At 40.6% G+C, this 23,935-nt stretch overlaps 1 protein-coding gene across 11 annotated transcripts in view; it reads left to right on the forward strand.

The window, feature by feature from the left end:
- The window catches only part of LOC121942974 (muscleblind-like protein 1), a 79,380-nt gene that overhangs the window by 39,265 nt on the left and 16,180 nt on the right, over nt 1-23,935 (forward strand). For all 11 annotated transcript variants that reach the window (XM_042486304.2, XM_042486305.2, XM_088079004.1 and 8 more), the window contains exon 3: nt 19,395-19,565. In XM_042486304.2, coding sequence (XP_042342238.1) covers nt 19,395-19,565 — 171 coding nt within the window. The remainder of the gene's footprint in view (nt 1-19,394; nt 19,566-23,935) is intronic.

Genomic DNA, 23,935 nt, shown 5'->3' on the forward strand with positions numbered 1-23,935 from the left:
TCAAACCACTAATCTTGCCTCAAACTACATCCTTTTGCATGAATTTTTTTTCTCCAAATATGACTGGGACAGTTTTCTAGCATTACGTATGTGTTTTCATATGAGGCTCAAGAGCCCTGGACATTTAGGCAATGTGAAGGTAACATCAGCATCTCTCCGTGCTGAGTCGTGATGTCCCATTGCTATTGCTGCTCCTGCTGCTACTGCTCTTGTGAACAGAATATCTAATCAGTTATGGCCTGATCCATTTCTGTTCTGTCTCACCCCCCTCCTCATCTCACCAATCTAACTTCTCGTCTCCCCCCCATCTTTTTCTCCTTACCTCATCGTCTTCCCGACTGCTTTTAAAGCACACCATTTGTAATTCTTTGAGAGTGATGCGGTAAAACAAACATTTAAAATTAGAATGCAGACAAGTAAGGTGTATGGGGTGGAGGAAGAAGTAGATGGAGAATGGGAGCAATGGAGCATTAATTCACTCCAGGACAGCGACTCCTCTGCCAACTTGGTCTCTTGCTTCCTCCTTTCGGCAGCGCCGCAAGTCTGTCTACCCCTGTCTTGCCTTTCCTCCATCTCATCATCTCCTCTATCTGTCATTGACCCTCTGCTCTACATCTGATCTCAGGAGTTCGAGCACTATGCAGCTGCACTTCTGAAGTGTAATCCTTCACTTTCATCCCTGAACACATAATCACACACATCAACACAAACTGCAAACAAACTGTTACTCTTGACTGCAGTCACCCACATGCACAGTGACACACACACTGATCTCAGTAAAGCAGAGAGAGTCCTGTGAAATCATGAACATTCAACTCAGGTAGGTAATCACGTTAGAGTGGCTTTGGTGCCTGGTTAATGGTATTGCAGGCTGCAACAAGCAGGCATTTGGAATCTGGGCAAGTTGCTTACTGCTCTGTTATTGGGCACTTTGAATTGATTATGTATGCGTGTACCGTCACTAAAGCCATTGGACAATAGCTCTCAAATCATGACGTAATGGAATAAAGAAATTAAAATGGGACAGGAAAGAGTTTGGACGATCAAAGTGAAACTAAAGGGCAGCATGTTCTTATTTTGTATTAAATGTGGGCCGATGCAGTGGTTAGCGCTGTCTTTTTGCAGTGTTCAAATCCAAAATCAACCAACCTTCTGTAGAGAGTTTCCACGATTCCTTCCACAGTCCAAAGACATGCAGATTAGTTATAAGTTATCAAGTCTAAAATGCCCAAAGGTGTCATGACAATGTTTGTCTGTCAGTTGGTCATCCACCCTCTTGGTGAGGACTGAAATAACTATTGAATAATAATGACAAATAGGATTGCCATGAAATTGTACTACCTTTGGTGATCCCTTAATTCTTCATGTAGTATCAAAATGGTCACAATGTACACATATGCCTATGCAACAATGGCATGTTAGCATTGTCATTGTGCAAATATTAGCCTACTGACATTGGCATTTAACTAAAAAGCTAACAGAGCTTTAGTGTGGCTGTGGACTCTTATGCTGTGTCTCAAATCAGATACTTCTGTACTTATGGTTGCCATTTTGAGTGCATAAATGCCTTCATAATTAGAAGTGTGGCAAAATGCAGTGCACTATGAGTGTAAAATTTTGGACACTTCTCACACTCAGTTGAAGCCATTTTGCCGACGTAGTTGAAGGTGCAGGACCACAAACACATTTTAAACTTGTGAATTACTACCGCAGTACACACCAAAGTATTGTACAAAAATATGTATCTTTCACATCGACTATGTTGTTGTTGGATAGAAGTCAACAGTTTGTTTATTGGCTTAAATCTGTAAACAGTTGGTACCACAAACGATAATGCAAATGCTGTTGGCTTGCTTGCTATCTACCAGTGCCACATTTTATCATCAGGCATTAACATTATATGTGTTAGGTTGTAAGCCATACAGTCTAGTGGGCTAGTAACGCTTGATGTTTATGCATGTTATATTGTAGTCTTTACGGTAGAAGATTTTAGTATCAGATTCGTGCTCAGCAAGTAGCAAAGAGTGAGGTACATAAATTGTAGTAAAATATCTGACTTGTGTACCTATTGCTCAGCATAATGTTAATTATGCTTTCAGATATATTATTTGTAACCAGGCAAATCTGGCTTGATTAATGCACCTATTGAAACTTTAAACACTTTAATATTTACACCATACACATTCACACTTTACATCATAAAGATAATTTGATTTATTTAAGTTTTGCAAATATATCTTTGTGCCAAACGACCTCACTCCCAGGGGAGTGCAGTAAACACGGCTCGACTGAAAACGAGTTCTGTCTCTACGTCTGTCATTACCAGTTTTTTACCAGTTTAGTTTGTTGTTTTATCCCCCCACCCCCCGCAGTTATAAACATGAATTCATGAATTTGCTCATTGCCCCCATCACTCACTCCTTTAATTAGAAAATAATCAGAGTTGGATGAGAGGTTCATTAAATCTCATCCTTGAGAGCCATCAGCCGCAAACACAGGCGCGGGATATTTATCACGCTTATGAAAAGAACTCGGATACCTCCTCTCGCATTGTTTTCTCTGCTCAGACAGAACATTGGTGAGGAGGACAGAATCCACTGACTGAGAGCAGTGAACAAGTGATGAAGCAAAAGAAAGAAAGGGTTATAATGGAAGGAAGCAATAAAGTGCGAGAGTGGGAGGGAAATACAGAAAGCAAAGGAGAGGGGAAAGGAGAGGTAAAAAAAAAAAAGAGAGGGATCATTAGAGAAGTGCTAATTAACAGAAACCACACTGTTTAGCAGCACTTTGTCTCCATGCAATATTGATCCTTCATGACCATTATGGAGCGGATGTTTTTTGCTGCTTCCAGCGGGCTCTTTTCCTCTCTCTTTCTATAAAAGTTAATACATCAACTCTAAATCCCTGTCTTACAGCAACCTGTAAAGCCCACTTTTTTTTTCATTTTTGCCCCCCTGAAACATGCAAGTCGTGAAAGTGTGCGGCAAAAACATAAGTAGCTGTGAAGTGACCCAAGAAGCCAAATCGGTTGTGGAAATGCCTGCATCTGTAATAGCATCATCATGACATTAAACATGAGGCAAAGAATGCCATCCCTGCAGAGACAGACAGACAGGAGGGTGGTGTCAACAAGCAGAGGAAAAGAGATTCAATGAAAGGGACTGAAAGAGTGATGGATGGGTACAAGGACATCAAATGGTGTAACATGGACAGTGATGGACAGATGGAGAGGAAAGAACAGCAGATAGTTGGTGTGTGGATGGAGGGAAAGTAATAACAGAGGAAGTGAAAGGAAGCCGTGTCAGTCGTCTATTCGACGCGCAAGATTGAAGAATGCCTGTAATATCCCTTTATTGTTATAGTGCATGTTGCAGGGCTTGCTGTTGGACATTGTGATTCTTCAAAAGGCTTTAACTGGATTACAGCGGTATCAGGCTCAGCCATCAGAGAGAGATACAGCAGCTGTGTTGTGTTGGGTCTGCCGACAGCACTCTGTCTGTCACCATGCTGCCTCTCACTGCAGCTTTCCTGACGATATTTGAAGTCTCGAAAGGACGACATATCACAAAATATGTGATCTAAATGATATGGAAATAACCACCAGATCCTTCAGTGTAACCTCAGTTCGGTTTTAGGCTGAATTCTTTCACATTTCCACCTGACCTTTACTTCTTTTTAAATAGACTGTGGTTCCTGATATACTTTTATGACTACATACAGTACGTGGCATATCTGAAACAGATGAGGCCATTGTTAGATCGGCTTAGGGAAGGTGATCACCCCGCTCTTTGCTGAAGTGGTACAAGCCGACTTTGATCAATGTGGATCGATGTGGATGAGTGTGCAGCCGGAAGGCGCTACGTGGTGATGGCACCCTGCTCTGCTCTTCTCTGTGTGTGTGGGGGAGGGAATTAAGACACATTGTGTCATGCTTTTCTACATGATGTATCGTGTTAACAAAACATATCCTTAACCTATAAATGACTCTGTCTCGGTCCATTCTGTCCGTCTCTTTGTCTCTCGCTTTCACTCCATTGTGCATCTTTATGGGAACACCGCATGGTGCATGCTGAATGTTCCTCTGCAGTGGTGAAGCCAAGGTCCTGAGCGAAAAATGCTACTTACTTGTGCTTAATTATTTGTGGTGCATATTTTTTATATGGATATTTTAATGAATTAAGGTACAGCTCACCCAAAAATCCTAGATATAGTTTTTATCTTACCCATAGTGCTATTTATCAATGTAGATGTTTTGGTGAAAGTTGCTGAGAGTTGACAAATTCATAAGTAGAAATGTCCACCCTCTCTGGCACTCAGCTTGTGGTGCTAAAAGCACCAAAAAAAAAAAGAAAGAAAAAAAGATATTTGAAAAACTCGAGAACACTGTCTCAAAAAGTCAACAAAATCATGACCCTGTTACTCAAGATAATCCACAAATCTTGTTGTGAGCAGTTAAATGGTTTAATTGTTTCTACCAAAGTAAACCCACCAACTAAATCACCTTGAGAAGGAAGCATCCACTATTTACCCATATAGTTTGATACTGTTAAGATAGCTTACCTAAGCTGGCTAATGTTACAGCTTATCCAAGGAGGATGCTAATAATGTTTACATCTTGCGCTTTCAAGAGCATGAGCCTCTCGTCCATGATTGGATGCACGCTTCTTTCTGTGCCCTGATTGGTGGTTGTATTTTGATTAGAGGGAAAAAAAGTTCCTTCATGTTAACATGGTCTGTGAATTATCTTGAGTATGATTTAAGTCATGATTTCTGGAAAAAGACATAGCTGGTAAGTGTTTCAAATGTGATTGTTGGTGCTTTGAGCCCCACAAGCTGAGTGCCAGCTACTTCCACTACATTCAAGAGAGAGCAAACATCTCTATGGCTGATATCTCCAACACTCAACAACTTTCATCAAAACAATCAAAAATTGATAAAGAGCACTATGGGTAAGAGGAAAAGTGTGTGTTTTTGCTGTTGGGGTGATAAGGTTAAGTACATTCACATTTGAACCAATAGTAGTTCCACTTCCAGTACCTGGGATTTAGTACCTGTACCCAACATTGTCTTTTTTTCAGTACTTTACTTCCTCTGCAATAACTAAAGTATAATATTTAAACAATTGCAGAAGTGACATAATTGACCAAATCACAGTTTTGCTTCTCAGCCTTTTTTTAAATCATAGAGCTTATCCTATGTGTCTGTCTCTCTGTCTGCATGTATTTGTGTGTTTCTTATCTAGTAGTGCAAATGATATGGAGAATAAAATAGACTGGATGCCATAACTATCGCAGTAGATCAGCACCGCAGCGATACTTTTGGCTTGCTACAGTGATAAGCTGAGCTTGCTGGGAAGCTGATGGAGCAGTCGCAGAGCTCCATGACTCCATGGAGATCTGTTGTCAGCCTTGGATCTCTTTGATTGGTCTCCAAGCTTCTCGGTGCATCGTGGCACTTCCACTCCTTGGCTAAACCTGGCGTACTTGCCCAGATGCACTCTAAGTTAGCGTTATTTGGAACAGTGGATTTATTATGAATCCGTACTCTAGGGTACAGACGAAATTCAGTCTCCTTAAAAGTGCAGAGTTTGGTACCCAACGCTATGGGGTGAACAGTCCCTTTGAAAGATCTCCTATCACATTCTAAAAATCTGTTTCATCTGTTTCTTTTTCTATTGTTGTCCTTGGATTTTTCAGTGTTTGAGTCAAGCTTCAGTTTGAGGATTGTCCAGCTCTCCAGTTGTTGGTGGTACAAAGGATTACATGCTAGAACTCTGGATGACTAGCATTTCCCTTTGTTTTCAGCTTTGACGGTTTGTCTTTAAAAAATGAAGCTATGCTGTGGCTTTAGAGAAAAATCTGGCCATTCGCCTTGAGTGTGTGTATGTGTGTGTGCCTTGAGCATGTCTGCACATAGCTCTGTGCGTGTGTGTGTGCTTGCTTGGGGTATCATCACTTTATGGAGTAATGAATGCTAATCCTCTCTTATCTGCTTTAACCTCGAGGCAATGACACTAGCTGCTGATGCCAGTACAGTGACACTGTTCGCCGGAGTAGAATAGGAGTGTGTGTGTGATAGAGTATGTGTGAGTGCAGACATGTAGCAAACATGCACGCTACAAAAGACATCTCTACTCGCATCTGACAACTTTCTCTCACTCCGTGACTTGAGAGCTTCAGGGTGTGGTCTTGTGATTATCCGCCACGTCCCCCATGACTCATCAGAAGTAGAATAGAATAGAACATTCCAGCCCTCTGACTCTACTGCATCTGATCCTGACTCGCTTCATCAGGAGGAAAAAAAAAAGTGTCATTTGATCCTAAATCCCTCCTGAGATCACTCTACAAAGCAGGCACATTAAAAATTTCTGTGCACTCATGCGGCTGTGTCTTGTTGTTTGTGTCCACTCATGCAGTTTTCACACACCGAGGGCAGCGCCGTGCCTGTTGCCAACAGCGTCTTTTGTTTTCACATTGGAGCCACTCAGTGTAGCTGCTAAAGATCACAGCACAAACCAAAGGCAGCTGCCAGTCTTTGTCAGCTAGCATTTTTTGTTCATTCACAACTTAATCTTTTCCTTTTTACTTTTTTTCAATCTCTGTCTTCAAATTAAGATACAAGACAACATTTTTATCTATTCTTTTGCGCATCTTTTGCTGAACACTTAATGACAATGGCTGTGAAGCAATCTAAGGACAGCGTGGAAATGAAGGAAGATCCAGATATGAAAAAGGAGGGAGGTTTAGATATAAAAAAAGGATATATTCCCAGCAGCCAGCAAGGCCATATATATCTGCAGAGTGAGTGTTACAAAGTTGGGCAAAAAATAATTAGGCCTAAAAGCTGTTGAATCTTGTGTGCCTGTTCACCAGTCTTCCATTAAGGCTGTTTTAATGGGTCTGCTCTCTGCCTGCCTCCTTTGCACAGTGAATGGGAGATAAAAATGAATTAGTCTAAACTTTAGAGATTGTGAATAGTGAATGTTTAAGCTGAGAGTGAAGGGAAGATGAAGGCAGAAAGAGGAAGATGAACAGATAGAGGATGGAGGAGGAGGGTTAATTGAAAGAGAAATAGAGAAGAGGGGGCAGATCTCAGGGGCTGTGGCGCGGCCTCTCTCTACATCACTGTATGTGTGTGTGTGTTTGAGGGGAGATAGTGTTGTAGACCTAATAAGAACAAAGCTAATTAGAGACTTTGCCTTGCACAATTCTACAATGACGTTCCCACAGGAGCCAGAACAACACTTGCCACCTATACTGCATTCTCCAGAGAGAGACACAGACTTCATCAACTCCATTTCAGGCAGATTTTAAAAGCAAGCGAAAAAGGAGCAAATCTAGGCTTTATAACTGCAGCCGGGTCAGTGAAAGGAGCATAGTGAACAGAGATGAAAAGGTGCCTCCTCTGCTGACTCAGTGACTTTGACATTTTATTTAATCCCTTTACTGACTACCAACTTCATTTCCTTTAAATGCTAATTGTTGCCACTTCGGCTGCTGCCTGCCCCATGTGACTCTTTCCTGTGTTTTGCATGTATGTAAAGTAGTGTCCGTTATCCCTGTGTGAGATTGATGTAGAAGTGGCGTGTCAAGACTTTTTTTTACTGGGGTCACCCAAGTGGGGCACTGACTTATGCAGGGGTGGCGTGAAGTACGAACACTTCTGCAGGCACACGCGTCGGCATAGCTTCAGTTTAACATTTTTGTCTCCACTACCCATACCCACTTTAAGAACTGACACTGCAGTGTTTTACATTCCTGTTTATAGTTTAGATTAACAGATAAATAGATAAATCACAACACAACAGAGTGACACCACACAAATGGAAAATAACGCTTCCATACTTTTGTAAAGACATTGTTTCTCCAAAAGTAAATATTACAATAGCAAGTATAAAGTGCCAACAAAATCAAAATGCCAAAAACTTTAAATACATAAGCCTGTGTGAATACATTTTTTAATAGTTGTATCAATTTATTTGCATATAAAATTAGTCAGACGGGACACATCACATTACTGCCCCTGACTTCCTGGTTTCTATCCTGTTCTTTTAAACAACAAAATGTAAAGGAGGTTATACAGTTTGGGTTTCATGTCCTTATTTTCTGGTGTCTTTTATCAAGTCAAACTCTGAGGTAGTATTCTTTTTGTTGTATTTATTTATTTATTTGAAGTAAGCCCTCAGGTCCCTATTACTTTGGAATTTGCCTCCTTTGTTGTTTGTAAAACGAAGTTACCCACGGCCGATATGATAAATAACTTTAATGCAATAAATAACTTTTGCTAAATCCATCTGGTTTATGTTGCTTTCTTTCCCCCTAGAGAGCTGGGTCGTAACATTAATGCTGGCTTCTCTGACCATGGGGGATGTTCGCTTTCAAAGCAGTCAGCAGCATTCCTCAAGGGTTCAGTGCTGCCCCACCGTGAAATATGCAAGTGCTGGAGACTGAATTTTTTTGAGCCTTTTATGCACACCTTTGAAAATATGGAATTCTGCAAACTTTGCACTTTCATAGTGTTTTGACATTAAAACAGCAATGACAGTGGAAGTGTAACACACAACAAAACAAAAACATGGAGGGAGTTGACTTCTGGAAATATAAACACACGTCGCCAACTGCACTTGTTTGCCTCGTTATAGCAAGGTGACTTCCAAATGTTGATTTCGTAAACAGTATTGTTTGACTTAAAATCAGGGACTGAAGAGTAAATACTCCAGTTCATTAAACTATGTATGGAATTTAATCCTCATTATGTATTTCACACAATGCTCTTGTTTTGTATAACATTTTCGGAGCCTTTAAACTGCATTGATGCAATATTAAATGGAAAGAACAGCAACTCAACCATTATTCCAATTACGGAGTGTTGAGGCATTTTAAGTTAGCTGCTTAGCTGGCTCAATAAGTTAGCAACGTTTACTGTGTTACATATTTGTTTGTACATCAAACCTGCACCTGTATGCGTCCAACCATTTTCCATAACTGTTGATCCTTTGCAGTGTGGTGGGGAGGCTGGACAGAGTGCCAGTGTATTGTTGTTTTCTCATATTAACTCTCGATGATATCTGGAAAATCAGGTCTGGACTTTGTCAGGAGTTTCCCTTTCACACATGTAGCACACAACAACAGACTATCAGTTCCAGAGGCATTCTCGCTGACTTGAAATTCTCCATTTGGTTTAAGCAAGCGTTGATGCCTGGGTAGAGCATGCGGGGGGCAAATTTGCATTTCCTAGGATAGCAAAAGAATGGCCCACCAGACTCTGTCTCTCATTGGCTTACCCTAACATTGTTACCCAAAACCAACCAATCCAAGGCAAAAAAAAAAACTTAGCCAATCCTAGGGAGATTGCTCTACGATGCTAGGAAATGCAAATTCACGTGCAGGAGGTGGGAAATAACATGGATTACACCACAGCCACATATCTGTTTGTAATGTTGGTTATAAATAACAGAGTCTCTTGCAGTTACTTGTATGTGATTATTGCGTCAGTCCTTACCAACAGACTTTTCCCAAATATTGTCATCTCTCCAGTTAGATATTGTTACCATCTTTGTGTAAATTACCCTTTTTCTTCACTGTTTAATGTTTATTTTCTTCCAATTTTGTGTTACCAGCATGACAAATGTCATCAGCTTGCTCACTGTAAATTCTCCGGACAATTACCTGCTATTAACAGATGGTCTCCTTTGGATATTACACTAACTTTATACGATAGAGCTTGGGGGGTAAAGTCCACTTAAAGTGCTATCTAGATGATTTAAACATTTGCGTCCTTGCTGATAGCTCCTTTGAGTAATTTCTCGCTAATTTCCGTTTTGCAGGTCATGTGTGAAAGGGGCTTGTCACAGGATTTATAAATAATGACAAATCATAAATATATTCACATTGAACTGACACTTTTTTAGTTCCTGCTTCATCTTGGGCCCTGTGAACTTGTGGTAATCTCTTCACTATTTTCTGGCACTTATTGAAATATTGAAAAATCTAATGGAATAACCAATCTATTGAACGATCAGTCAGTGGGAGGCAGCTATTCCCACCAGTGAACAACACTGATAGCCACACTAATTATGCAGCAAAAAAATAAGGTATAAAAAAAACTTTGGCAGCTAATGTTTATTATTTTTTCTTAAAAGATTGACAGCAGTGAGGAGAATGCAGCCTGCAACAGACAGACTCAGACACATCTAAAATACATAAACTATAATAACTTTAATTGATGGGAATGGATTTGTGAGAGCCCACAAGTAGCACATTTGTTTCATTTCCATCACTGATCACGAAAAACAGTGACAGTAAACATAAAACAAACTGGTTAAACACGGGCCACTTGACCCAGACATTTCAGCCAGGTATAATACTGGATAACAAAAAGGAAACAGCCCAGCTAACAGTGGCAGAGTGCTGCCATTAGCCATGACAGCTAATGATTTTGGGCTGTAATTAGCTCCCTGTGCTAACGATTTTACACCGGCACCCACCCCAAAACATGCTAACACACTGCCAGGCTAAGTAGTGCTTTCGGGGGCTGTAATTGGTGTTTTGGCTTATTGAGCACCACGGCTAAAAGCTTTCTGCGGACTTGCCGTCATTTGTGACGTAAAGAAGCTTTAATTTCTGAACAGCGTTTCTGTGAACTCATAAGATGTTTAATTCCAGCGATAGTTTCTGCTAGCTGTGTTGTGTCATTGTCTGTTCTGTCCATATATCTATCCATGTCGTTATCTCTAAGCCTTTCTGCGCAGTTAAATGAGGTTTTAAGGTCATTAACTGATCCAGGATATTATACTAATGCACCAGGGGTGTTCTGGATTTGATAAATGATTGGAAAGAGATAATGAGACTTATATAGACATCCAGTATCAGCAGTGGCACATGATGAGACAGAGAAAGAGAAGACACAGAACACAGGATGTTTTTCTCTTGTTGACTTCAATGAAAAAACATGTCTGTCATCAGGTTTACTTTCTAACATTTGGCATGATGGACCAGTGGTGTGCAGCTGGTTTGTATTGCTTAATAAATGTGCTGTGTTTATGTGTGTGCGTGTGTGTGTTATTGGCCAGTCTGGCAGCACTCTCTGTTCTCAGACAGGACGTTCTTTGTGCTGCATCTGATGTCATAATTTGTCTGACGTATGCTTGCCAGTAGGAACCCTTGGTCAAGAAAGCACATGCCCGTATGTTTGTGTGTGTACTTGTGTATTCTCTTCACGGCCCCTCATCCAGACAGCATTTTCTTGATTGATGGTTGTCTTTGGGAGCAGGAGGGAGAGGCCGTGCCATTGGGAGAGAATTAATAATGCACAGGTGTTCGGAACGGTGGCTGTCCAGACTTGAGCTCTACAGTTGTCACACTGGTCACGGTATTTGGGAGTCTGAGGAGAGCTCCAACACAGCGTGTGCAGAGAGAGAGAATGCGGAAAAGATCAGAGGCTTTTGGATTATGTGTGGTTAAGTTGGAATGAGTCATCCTGGACGGGTAGATTAAAAGATCATTTAGAATCAATTGGTGATTACTGGAGTGAGCATGCAGAAGGGGTCTGGTGGAAAGCAATGCGCCATTCAACCCTTGGAGAATGTAAATATCTGCCAGTTAAGACACTGCAGAAATCACTCAGACTGCTTTGATTAATATTAATCTCTGTCTTTCTGCTTTTTCATGCCTCTGTTTGACTGTCTACCTTCCCCTTCTTCTGGTCTTGTTTTTGTCTCTGTTGCTCGTCCGTGAGTGGAATTCTGCCATGAGTTTTATTCTCTGGCAGTCCACAGACACATCCTTCAGAGCTGCCAAACTACCACAGGCAGCAAATAGTCTGACGGTCTTAGGTTTTGATCATAGTCTCAGAGCACACACAGACACACAAAATTAGCAAGTCAGTGACTTCATAAACATGTTACCAAGAGTGTCTCGACCATTATTTTGGCAGATATGGTTATGAGCATTTCCTATTTTCGACTTTGGATGATTACTAACAGGACAAAACATTTATTGAACTGTCTTCATTTCAAAAACTTGGATCAAACAGATGGAAATAAGCCTTGTGAAAAAGAGGGGAAAATTGCATGAAGAAAAGGCTTGGAAGAATGAAAATAACTGGAGTCATAAAGAAAATGAGCAACAGCAACAGATGTATTTGTGGTTACTGCAAAAACAGTAATGCTGCTGGTCTGGATCGTGATTGTACAAACCCAGACCTCCCAAAAAAAAAAAAGAAAGTAAAAAAAACTTAAAAGGTACTGTTTAGAATATAAAAAAAGACATGACTAAGACTAAGATTTGCCTTTAGGGTACTTCCAATAATAAAATCAAACTCTTATGTTTATCTGCTCATGTATCTAGATAAATATTATAACCTCTTTGACAAAAATGTGGTCTGTTTCTTGTGGCATAGTTTACGGTTGTAGATTTCCATAATACCTCATTCCCCGAAGTACAACGAATGTGTATATGTAATACATGTATGGCACATGTTGTTAGCATCCAGGTGTCCATAGCCAACAAGGCTGATCAAAATATCAATTAAAGGAACTTTAAAAATATGGTGTGTCCAGTGATTGGGACATAGGGTTAAGAAAATCCTATACCCAGTCTCCTGAGTTCCTGTTGTTTTGTGGACAGTCTCGCTGATGCAACTTTGTCATAGAGGATCATGTGTTCTTGATTAAATCGATGTTGTTGCCGAGGTCAGACCCAGGCAAACATCTGATACCTGAAACTGCAGTAAAAATGCTGCAGTGGTAATTGAAGTAACTAAATGTTAGGACGTGTATAGTATGTGCGTGTTTGTGTGTATGCATACTTTCATGTTTATGTAGGCACCTGGGAATTAATTTAGCTTTATTGTTCCTGTGGCACTGATTAATAAGCATCAATAACAGTCTGCCGACCAAAACTGTTATATCACCTTAAAAAAATAAGTGTGCGTACGTGCGTGCATGCGAGTGTGTGTCCAGGAGCTGAAAATGGCTGAAAGGTATCAAGTGTAATGAGGCCAAGGTGATTTATAAGTGCAGGATGCTCCATTCCCCCGTGTGTACATGCACACTCTTAAGAGTGAGACTGTGACAGCTGGTTCTTTCTTGTTACAACTTGCCAATTAAAAGCAAGTGAAATAAAGCTTTGCCACGGCCAAAGCCTGGCTAAAGCAAATTGCTTCAAGTTTCACAATCTATATTTGGTGTTAAGACTACCGTATGTGGAAGCTGTTTACGAAAACCTTACCCTGACATGCCAGACTATGTTTTATAGCTTTGAGTGAAGACTCTTGAGTGAAGAATATCGTTTGTTTGGTGCGAGGGCTTGCTAAGAGAACAGACCAATCCAGACAATCACCTGAAAGGTATCTGAGGGAAACAGACAGAGAAGAGACAAGAAGAATGATGAAGCAATCGTAAGAGTGCGTGAAAGACAGATCGAGGTAGTCTGTTAGCATATTAGCGTCTCAGCAGAGGACAGGCAGACAGGTGAAGGTGGAACAGAGTCAACATGAGTGGAGTCTGGTAGTCATACGCTCTTAGCCAGAGGGAGCACTGCTTTGGATCAGACAGGCTCACCATTAACCTATAGTGACACTGTTTAGACAGTGGGGAAACAGCCGAGAAAAGGGGCAGGAGAGAGGCCAGCACATTAGCATCGCAGGCAGTGATTGGTGGTGGAGACTTCATGCAGGATTGAATCGTTCAAACAACATAGCAATAGATAATGGGGCTATTGGCAGAAACATGAAAGGTAGGACGACGTCAAGGTGCTGACCTTTGTGAATGCAGCTAATAAAATGTGCAGAGGTAGATCCTCATTACTACAAGCACCTTCATCCTAATGATAGTACTCTTCCCAGATAATGTGTTCACAGCGGTGTCCGCCTCAAAGGATCAAAACAATCAACAGTACTTCTTTTACAAACATCAGAGCATTATCCACATTAGATTGGGCTTCCAGCCCACTGTGTTATTCTACAACCACAGCTGACTGAGCAGATAATCACATGAAAGCCACTGACCTTGCCCTATAGGCCAAAATCACCAAAATGAAAAACATTTCCTAACAAAGTTTTTTTGATCCACCATAATATCGTGTTTCCTTTCCTTCAAGTGTCCTTTCATTTCCCTCTGATTTTACTAAAAGAAGATGGCAAGGCAAGAAAATACCTGTATTCAGTCTGCTGATTCAACCGCTAAATAGGCATGGACTGTATCATGGAGAGGCTTTATTGAGGATGTTTGACATGCAGTGTGCATAACCTACCCCTGAGGTTATGCCCAAGCAACACTGCGTGGGTGAGTTAGGTACAGTTAGGCATTTTTGCATGGTGGTCTATGGCGATATACTCTGTTTCGGAGCCAATCTCAAATGGCTGTTCAAGGAACTGATGTTTTTTGGCACCTCTGCATTATCTTATTTTGTCAGTCTTGGAGGTTGCTGCTTTTTGGTTTAATGCTAATGTGGTTTCATAAGAGGTTTTGGAGGGTTCTTCAATTAAGGTACTTTGTAGATGAGACTTCTTTTAATATTACAACTTGACTAAAAAGAGCTATTCAAACCATGTGTTATTTAACAATATTTTCGACTTTGGATGATTACTAACAGGACAAAACATTTATTGAACTGTCTTCATTTCAAAAACACTACATTACACTAAATTTAAAAGTTTAAAAGACGTTTTCAAGCTTGACATATTTAAAAATAAGTACAAAAAATGGTATAAGACTTTTTTAAACCTGCAATTACATATATATTAATTATACATTAATATAGCACTTATTAGCGCCCCACAACTGATGTTACACACCAAAGGTAAAGTTACATACTTAATGTAGTTATGTTGGTAAGTTTTAGGCGAGGAAAGTTACATTAGGTTTTGTGACCCATCGACCACCCAAACCTGCCTTCTTACACAGACTTTTGCTCTTTATGCTATGTCTTTACTCCCTGATAAACTGCTGTTATGTCAAGACCCTGGTGAAGACAGTGAGCATGCAGATGAACTTTCCTGGGATGTTTTCTGAAAGTTTGTGCAGAAAGTCTTTGGTTGTGCAAACAAATTGTAGCATCAGCTTTTTGGGATGGCTGGTCTCCCACAGGTGAAGACGCTGGATTTGGAGGTCCTAAGGTGGTGTGGCTATATGTGGTATTTGTTCTGATGCCAGTTGGATGTACTGCCAGATTAAAGGAAACAACACTAGAGATGACTTATGATGTGAATTTCACATTCAGCCCACAGGCAACAGCACTGGTGGACATTCCTATAGTCAGCATGCCAAGGGCACTCTCCTTCAAACATCTGTGGCCTTGTGTTATGTGATCAAACTGAACGTTTTAGAGAAGCCTTTTATTGTGACCATCCCAAGGCACACCTACGAAGTAACAATGCTGTCTAATCAGAGTCGTGATATGCCACAACTGTCGGGTGGATGGATGAACTTGGAAATGTAGAAGTGCTCACTACCAGATTTAAACAAATTTGCAACAAAGAATTGAGAAAAACATGTCCATTAAAAAGTCTTAGATCTTTAACTTAAACCTATGAAAATGTGTTGCATTTAAATTTTTGTTCAGAATGTAGAACACATTCAGTAAAGCTGCCTCAAAGTTGACCAAATGCAACCCAATGAAGAGATTGCCTTCAAAGGGTGCTTTGGGGATTTTATGCACGCTCTGCAGGTCACAGTTAATCACACACACACTGTACACACACATAGGCACATACACTGACTTGAGCTGACACGGTGGAGTCTAGTCACCCAGTGGGAATGCGCTTTGAAAATCAAAAGACATTAACCAATTAGCGCTGATCAATAGTCGCAGCCACATAGGGACGAGCCAGACTGGGAGCATTGAAAATGTGTGCCTCCAGGCCAATCGGCAGGCTGGGAGTACTATTGCTCTCAGCCAATGAAAATGCTGGAAGAACTCTTGACATTCTGCTGCTCCCCAATGCAAAGTATCTCTCCTGCTGTATCTAGGCAGAACAGGCTGCACAAGGAAATAAAAGGCAGAGATGGAGAGATAGAGAGAGACAAGGAGAGGAATAAAGCGTGGTGGGAGGAATAGAGGAAGAGTGGGAGAGTCTATGTGTTAGGTTGTGAAAGCAGGTGTCATAATAGTGGGCTGCAATGGGCAGCAGGTAATCTCCCTGAGATAAGCTGTAGCATGAATGCCAGCCTTTAATTCCAAATGGGAGGTGGTGCCGTGGAGTTGTCGCAGGGTTGTTCTCCCCATCCCCTGGAAATAGATTTATATAAGGGAGTAATGGGAAGAAACAGATGGAGGATGCATTTTGATTGGGAAAGATTGAGGCGAGACAAGAAGAAAGAGCAAAAGCAACAAAGGCAGAGTGAGGGTCTGCTTTGCACATTCTGCACACATACATGGAACATGTTCGCATACACAGATCACAGCAGCACCGCTGCACCTCAACTGCTCTGTATTCATGATGTGGAGAACAAATACCAGCATGGGGCTTGGGGTGTATAGTGGATGGAGGGAATGAAGGAGAAGGAGGGGGGGGAGGGGGGGGGGGTGAATAAGAGGAGGAGATATCTAAAATATTACACCTATCCGGGGGAGTGTTCAGTGGAGCAGGCATTATGAGAGTATAAATTACATTCCCTCCTTCTCCCCTTGGGCTGCCGGCTGCTGGATGAATATAATCGCCCACAGCTCCAAGAACTCAGACACACACACACACTGCGCTGCTTATAGCAGAATATTAGATAAAGTGCCATGATGTGTTTATGTTTATTGTCACAGAAGTCTCCAATCATGCATCGATCCGGCATCAGTTCTCCGGTCCTTTTTTTCTGATATGATGTGAAGTATTGACACACAAGTCATTTTGCTCAATTTGGAGGAGATCAATAGTGATTCAGAGGGCCATGTAAAACATCCAACATAAAGTGGGATATCTTTTAATGTTGTAAGATGGAGGAGAATGCAGGTTTTTGCTAATTCGATTCGCACAAAAGTTTGTCTTTGGAGTTAGAGTGCAGCTGAAGTTCAGGTCAAAAGATGAGCATTGCTTCTTTGTCTTTTCTTTTAATTTAATGTCATTGTTTTTACTTCACATCTGTCTTACAAAGAGATACTGTATGTTCTTGACCTTTATGAACTTGAGCCTCTTTTCCCTGTATGATGATGAAGGTTCTCAGTCTGGGTCATAGTATCCATAAGTGCTATTTCGTTTGCAACTGGAGTTGTTTTAGTTCCTTAAAGACGTTTTGCCTGTAATCCAAGAAGCTTCTTCATTTCTAACCAACCATAAGGGAGTTGCAGGCTTTCCTCCCTATGTGGGTGTGTCCTACGGAGTCGTTAAGGACACATGTGGACTCTGAGTTTCAGAGTTGTTAAGGCCACTTCAAATCCTTGACCCAAACAGTATTCGTGTGGGTTGCTGTGGCTAGATGGGTCCAGGTGTGAATGAGTGTTGATCTTTGGGACAGCATTGTGAAGCCTTCTTCCCACTGCACAAAAAAAACAGCTAACACCTGCTAACATCTGGCTTTTTAAAGCAATGAGAATGCCTATGATTGGCTTAAACACCCTGGTAAAATGACTCTGCAGTAGACACGGGCTTTTGTTGCCTCCAGCTCCGATCAACATTGATGGGAATACAACACCTGGTGACTTGATAATTTCAGCTCCTTAACTGGCAAGATGCAATGATGCGCCGTCATTAATTACCCTCCATCTCCTCCAAAGCAGCACTAAAACACAGATCCAAATACATCTGCACCAAATTTTAAAGAGAGAGGGAGTGAGAAAGATATATATAAAGAGAAGAAAATACTGAAAAGTTCTCAAAGATCTCTTCCATTCCTCCGGTTTACATGTTCTCCTGCCTGTCTGTGATGTCACATGGACACACCAACACCCAAGAGACCCAAGTCTGTGCAATCCTGGTTGCATTGCACTGCATAAATCACATTACTCTACTTATTTCTGGGTGTTTTGTCCCTGTAACATAATCTCTCTCACAAAAAGAAAGGACACTTTTTACTGAAACAGCTACACAGATTGAACACTGGAGTTAAAATGATTTTTTTATTTATCGATTATTTGATCAATGGACAAAGATCTGTTACTATTTTGATAATATTAAGGACTGGGACACTCGCTTCATCTTTAAAACTTGAGGTTAGGCGGTGGGTGCTTCTCTTGTGCCTCAAGCTTTTAAGAACGCAACAAGTTGGGTCTGAAGTTTTTGAGTGAGCATAACCAGCACCATAGCATACCAGGGCTTATCTTTTTCCAGGCAAGTGTGTATCCAGCCTTACATTTTGTCTGTAGGACAGATGAAAAGCTCTGAAATGATCAACTTATTCTCCATATCTGTCATAGACTGATATTTACAGAAGAAAGGGAAGATACACATACAAGCTGTGAATGGTTGTTCCTCATCATAAGACATGTAGTTTGTGTTGCTTCATTACAAAAGTTTAACTTTTTGGGGTTTTGGACAGGTGGTTGGACAAAGATAAATCCAGAAAATACAGCCAGATTGATTAATAATAAAGCTATCCATATCCAGTGAATCGGCGTAGAATGATTTGTATGTTAATGCACTCCATAAATCATGTTATGTCCTTAACATCATAACATTAACAAGTCACGTAATCAAAATAAAGGTAGGGAGGTAAGGTTTAAGCAAGAAAAGTTTCTGTAGTTAGGTTTAAGAGAAAAAAATATGGTGAGGACATACCTTGTGACTCAAAGGTCACACGGGCCGAACACCCAGTGTTGAACAGTCCAATGTTTTGTGACCCATCCACCACCTCAACCTGCTGCTCGGGACTACTTCCTTGTTTCTGCTGTCAGTGCATTGGTCATGTGAAAGTAGCCTTCTAAAATATGTCGGTTTTGCACCAAATATTAGCCCATGATTGTGTGGGATATGTACAAATTTGGGTGCATTAGGCTACTTTTTGTAAGAAAACATGCAAACACTTTATGAGAACAACCTTCCATATCATCATTAGGACAGTGCATCATTCTTTCTTTTTCTTTTGCTCTGTGTATGACCATCTGTTAGCAGAAGCAGATAGACAGCTAATCCTCTTTATCGCTGCACTTGAAGCTAATTTGTCTCTCGATGGGACCTAGAGGAAATAGGGTAAGGTAGTGAGTGCACAGCTTAGGTCACGAATAGGGAAATAGTAACTAGAACTGATCGGTCTTCTTTACGATGAAGCCAGTGGCAGGCCCAGATGCCAGGGATGTTAGGTCAGCGCCTGCTAAATCGGAGGGCAACAACTTGAGTCAAGGCTCATTACTCCTTTACATTAGGCTCCAGTCAAAAGAAAGACTAATCTAATTCTCATTTTTCCATGTCTCTATCCTCCTTATCCCCTACTCTTGTCTCCTCTTCCTCCTACCCTCTCACCCCATTAGGGCCGCTGTTCTAGAGAGAACTGTAAGTACCTGCATCCTCCTCCCCACCTAAAGACCCAGCTGGAGATCAATGGAAGGAACAACCTCATCCAGCAGAAAAACATGGCCATGCTGGCCCAGCAGATGCAGCTCGCCAACGCCATGATGCCCGGCACACAGCTACAGCCAGTGGTATGTGGACACATGTATACACAGCTCACATTAACATAAAAAAATGACACTAATTTCCTACACACAGGATGTACAAACTCTTCAGAAAGTCTTTACTCTCCATCTTTCTAAAATTCATCTTATTGATAGAGCAAGAACTCTCAATAAATGTTTTTGATTGACAGCCAAAACACCTCTTTGAGATGTATACTGGACATAATGGGTTAAATTAAGAAAATGCAAAGAGTCATGTCAGTGTTTTTTAATGCTAAGGTGAAAAATATATTCATTGTTCGCAGCTGTTTCTTTTCTAATGAATGTGTATGGGGAAAAATCTCTTTTTGAGCCAGAGGTTTTCATGTGACCTGCATTCTTGATTGTTCCAAAAAGTCACTTCATAGCCCAATAATGTTCACGGGGCTTGGTATTAACAAAAATGAAACATCTAGAAATGATCAAATAGGCTAGAGAATGAAATGCAATCGATGCACCAAAAAAGAGAACAAATCCTAATTTGCTTTGTTATTCTAGGAGTGTAAAAGAGATTGCAACTAATAATTATATCTGATTAGAATTTTTTTTATTAAAATTATCTCTGACAGATTTCTGGGAATTTGTAATGCAGTTAAATCTGTGGATTGAAAGTGCTTTTAGCATGCTCTATGAAAGATCTGGCTTTCATTTAATTGAATATCTTTAGGGTAAGGACGTCAATCATATCAGCCAAACATGACAATCATATGATCAACTTGTGGGCACTGATCATAGTTTTGACTGTGTGTTGCCTTTATTTCAAACTTAACCAAAGTTAAGAGTACCAAAGAAGTACCAAAGCTAAGAGCCAGGTTGACTGGGTAAGAATTAACAGGGTTGTTAAGTTGGAGCATAGAGGTTGAGTCTTGACCAAACAGTACATACAAAAATAAATAAATTAAAAAAAAGCAACTTTGAAATCTTAAGATTCATTTAGGAAACACACTGTGAGAACTCCAGAATAAAGGTTCAAAGTGGAATTTGAGTTTAGATGGATGCAACTTGCATTTATATTTATTAATTTTATTTATGATTAATCTGGAAATTACTTTTTTAATGAACTGTTTCATCTTTAACATGTCAAAAAATAGCCATCTCAGAGACTAACACCTGCACATAACATACAACAAGTGACCAAACTCTGGCATGTTGAGCACAAAAAAATGCTAAGATATATACTTAAAGCAAAAACAACATTCAGTTAGCCTATAGAGCCCTGATCGAGCCTTAGAAACAGTCTGTTGTTGCACTGAAAATGGTTTAGAGGTGTGCAGACCTTTGCAAAAATATAGCCAGGGCAAGCAGTTTTTCAAACAAGCAACATGTAGTTTAGCTCATTTATATAGGCACAGAGCAGGCTAGGAGATCTTTATTGAGAAAGACTGAAACCAACAGTCCAAAACTGAAAAATATATCATACCATGATATAAACAGAGAAAAACAGCAAAGCGTCACATTTCAAAAAGGTGGTACCAAAGAATATTTTGTATTTTTGCTTGAAAAACAACTTAATAGTGACTGATTCATTAATAAACTACTTGTTTCAGTCAATTAATGTTATGTTAGGCCCAATAATCAAGCATTGTTGGGACAACAAGGCCAAGGCATCACACACACAATTTGTATCATTACTGTGTGAGTATTTCTTATATGGTGATCAATAAAATATTATCATGCAACACACCCACAAATCCATGCATGCACACACACACACACAAACACAATCAGTAAATGAGATCAGAAATAGCTCTGTGACTGTGCTGCATGCTCCAAGGATCTTCAAGGTGATGGCCGTAGCTCCGTTCAGCCAGTTCAAATGAATCCTTCCCTGCCCCATCCATGAGACCTCACAGAGTCAATGAGACCTGTCAGTCAGGCTTCAAGTAAATTCTCTGTCTTCTCCTGTCCCTTTATGTTTAAGTGAGAGCAGTGGAGTGAATTTGTCTCAGACTATTCAAAAGAGCTTCAGATGCTGCATGCTTGGACACACACCCCCACGTGCACACTTAGCCGATGGCTTATCACCCTTATCTGGGGAAGAGGGGCTGAGTGGAGAGGCCCATTGAGAGGAACAGAGGAAACCATGAAAGAGTTTAAAGAAGCAATAGATCTCCCTGGGACTGCAAAGTCTTCCCTTTCTGTTTATGTCATGGGCAGAGGATAGGAGGAGGAAGACAGGCTGACAGAGAAGGACACAGCAGAAGAAGAAAGGGAGGACAGAGAGAGGCAGGAAGAGATAAATGAACAGAGTAAAGACAGGTAGGTAAAATGAAGGAGATAGGACGACAGCAGTGAGGAGAGATGGCTTTAGGCCTCTACTACAAAGAAAAGTCAAGAAAACAGCCGTGTTGTGTGCAAAGGGAACAAAGGGTAAGACTGGCTACTTGCCTTTCCAGGAATCAGACTTTCTTCCTCCATCCCTCTCTTGTGTCTTCAGCTTAGTTTCCTGCCCCCATCCCTGGTATCTCTACAAATTATATTTGCTGCTCTCCCACTTTTTTGTCTGTAGCTGTCCACCCTCCCTCCGTGTGCGTAGGAGAGTGCTTTCATTTCACGCATGGTACTGTGCAGAGGGTGAAGTAATTAGGGTCCATTACAGATGTCTGTGAGTGATGGTGCTCATGATGCTTTTTATTATAGAGTCAACGTCAGCGGACAGCCCATGTTACAATTATATCTATCTCGCTTTCACTCGCTCACTCACTCACTCACTCATTCACTTACTTTTGGTGTACGTTTGGCAGAGGTGGTGTTTAGAAATAAGTAAAATAAAACCATTAAAGGTGCACAAAAGGACATTCCAGTGGTGTGTTAAAGCTGTAACTACACAGTATGTTTTCCATGTTTATTGGCTGGTGAGTATGACCAATAGTTTAAAAAAGCTAATGTCAGCTAATGTTGGCAAACTTTAGACACAAGTAATGCGCTTTAGTTTTTTTTTGTTTTTTTTAAACCACACCCACCAGGCCACTTATGAGAGCCCATCTAACCAGTAAACATATTAATCAATCACTGAAATCCGACTCACTAACTGGAGCTGAAAGTCACAAACAACCACCCACTAGCTGTTGGCTATATTGCATGTAATTTCCAGTAATTATCGCAACATAGAATGTGTTTTTTTCTGTTTAAAAGTAGGCTGCAAACATATGAAGACTGCAAATACTCATCCACCGTGTAAATGGTTACGTCTTATAATCTCCAGTGCACAGCTGATAGACTACATGATTTCTTTATATTAGCACACAGCTGACAAGTACAATAGTTTATTTTCATAATGTAACAGAGGAGCATATTTAACAGTGTGAACAGTAGTGATGCATGGTGGACCCACAACCCATGGGTCCCCCAGGTAGTTCTTTTAGCTTGTTAGAAAATATTGCAAATACAACAAAGAATAGAAGCTGCAAACGAACAAAAGGTGCTGCAGGACACCAAAACAAATAGACTGGCAGCAAACATGCTGCAGATACAGAAATGATGCGAAGTCTAAAATACACAAACCCTGAAAATGCAACAGAAAAATTCTGCATATATCATTAAAACAGAGGTTCTGAAGGTCTCTAGGGAATATACGCAAATCTGTTTTTCTTTTAGAATATTGTGAAAGACTAAGGTCAAATGTAAAAAAAAAAAGAAAAGAATTTAAACCTTTTTATGTTCCTTCTTTAATCTGCTTCTCCTGGTTCACAAACAAAAACTCTTGTTTGGTCATCTCTCTCTTTCTCTCTCTCTGGGTTGAGAATCAAGCTGTTCCACTGAGCCCTCCCCTAGAGGCCTGGAGGACTTCCGTTGTGTTGACTAGATATGCAACGTTTTATCTGTTGCAATAGTTTTTTGGTGTTTTTGACTTTGCATGGTTTCTGTATTTGTAGCGTGTTTGTGGTCTATTTACTGTCTGTGTTTTGGCTTTCTGCAGCACAACTTTTACAGTTGCAGCACATTTTACTTGTTGCATTTGTTTAGATATCCATACATATTTTTAAATTCATTTCTGAAGCTGCAGCATACTTCTCCAAATGGAAATTTGCACATGTCAGCCACCATAACAGACACCACATCGACGCAGGAACACAGATTAATGACAGAAGGCATGCAGTGAGATGTCCTTACTGTGTAAATACACTCAGTTTAACATATCTGTTTTCAATCTGTTGGGATTGTCATTTATAGCAAGAATGTGCTACGTCCTATTGGAAACAATTCAATGCTTAGTGAAGAGACATTAAGAAAAGGCCGCTAGCAAGATCGCAAAGTTTTTACAGGATGACATCACTGCCTCATGACTGTGAGTCTTTTCACTGACATCATACCAACCTTGAGCTGTGAATATCCCAAACTGGTATCTGAGCACCTTG

The sequence above is a fragment of the Plectropomus leopardus genome, chromosome 6 (genome assembly GCF_026936395.1).
Source record: "Plectropomus leopardus strain MGB_pleo_1.0 chromosome 6, ASM2693639v1, whole genome shotgun sequence".
Classification (NCBI taxonomy): Eukaryota; Metazoa; Chordata; class Actinopteri; order Perciformes; family Serranidae; genus Plectropomus; species Plectropomus leopardus.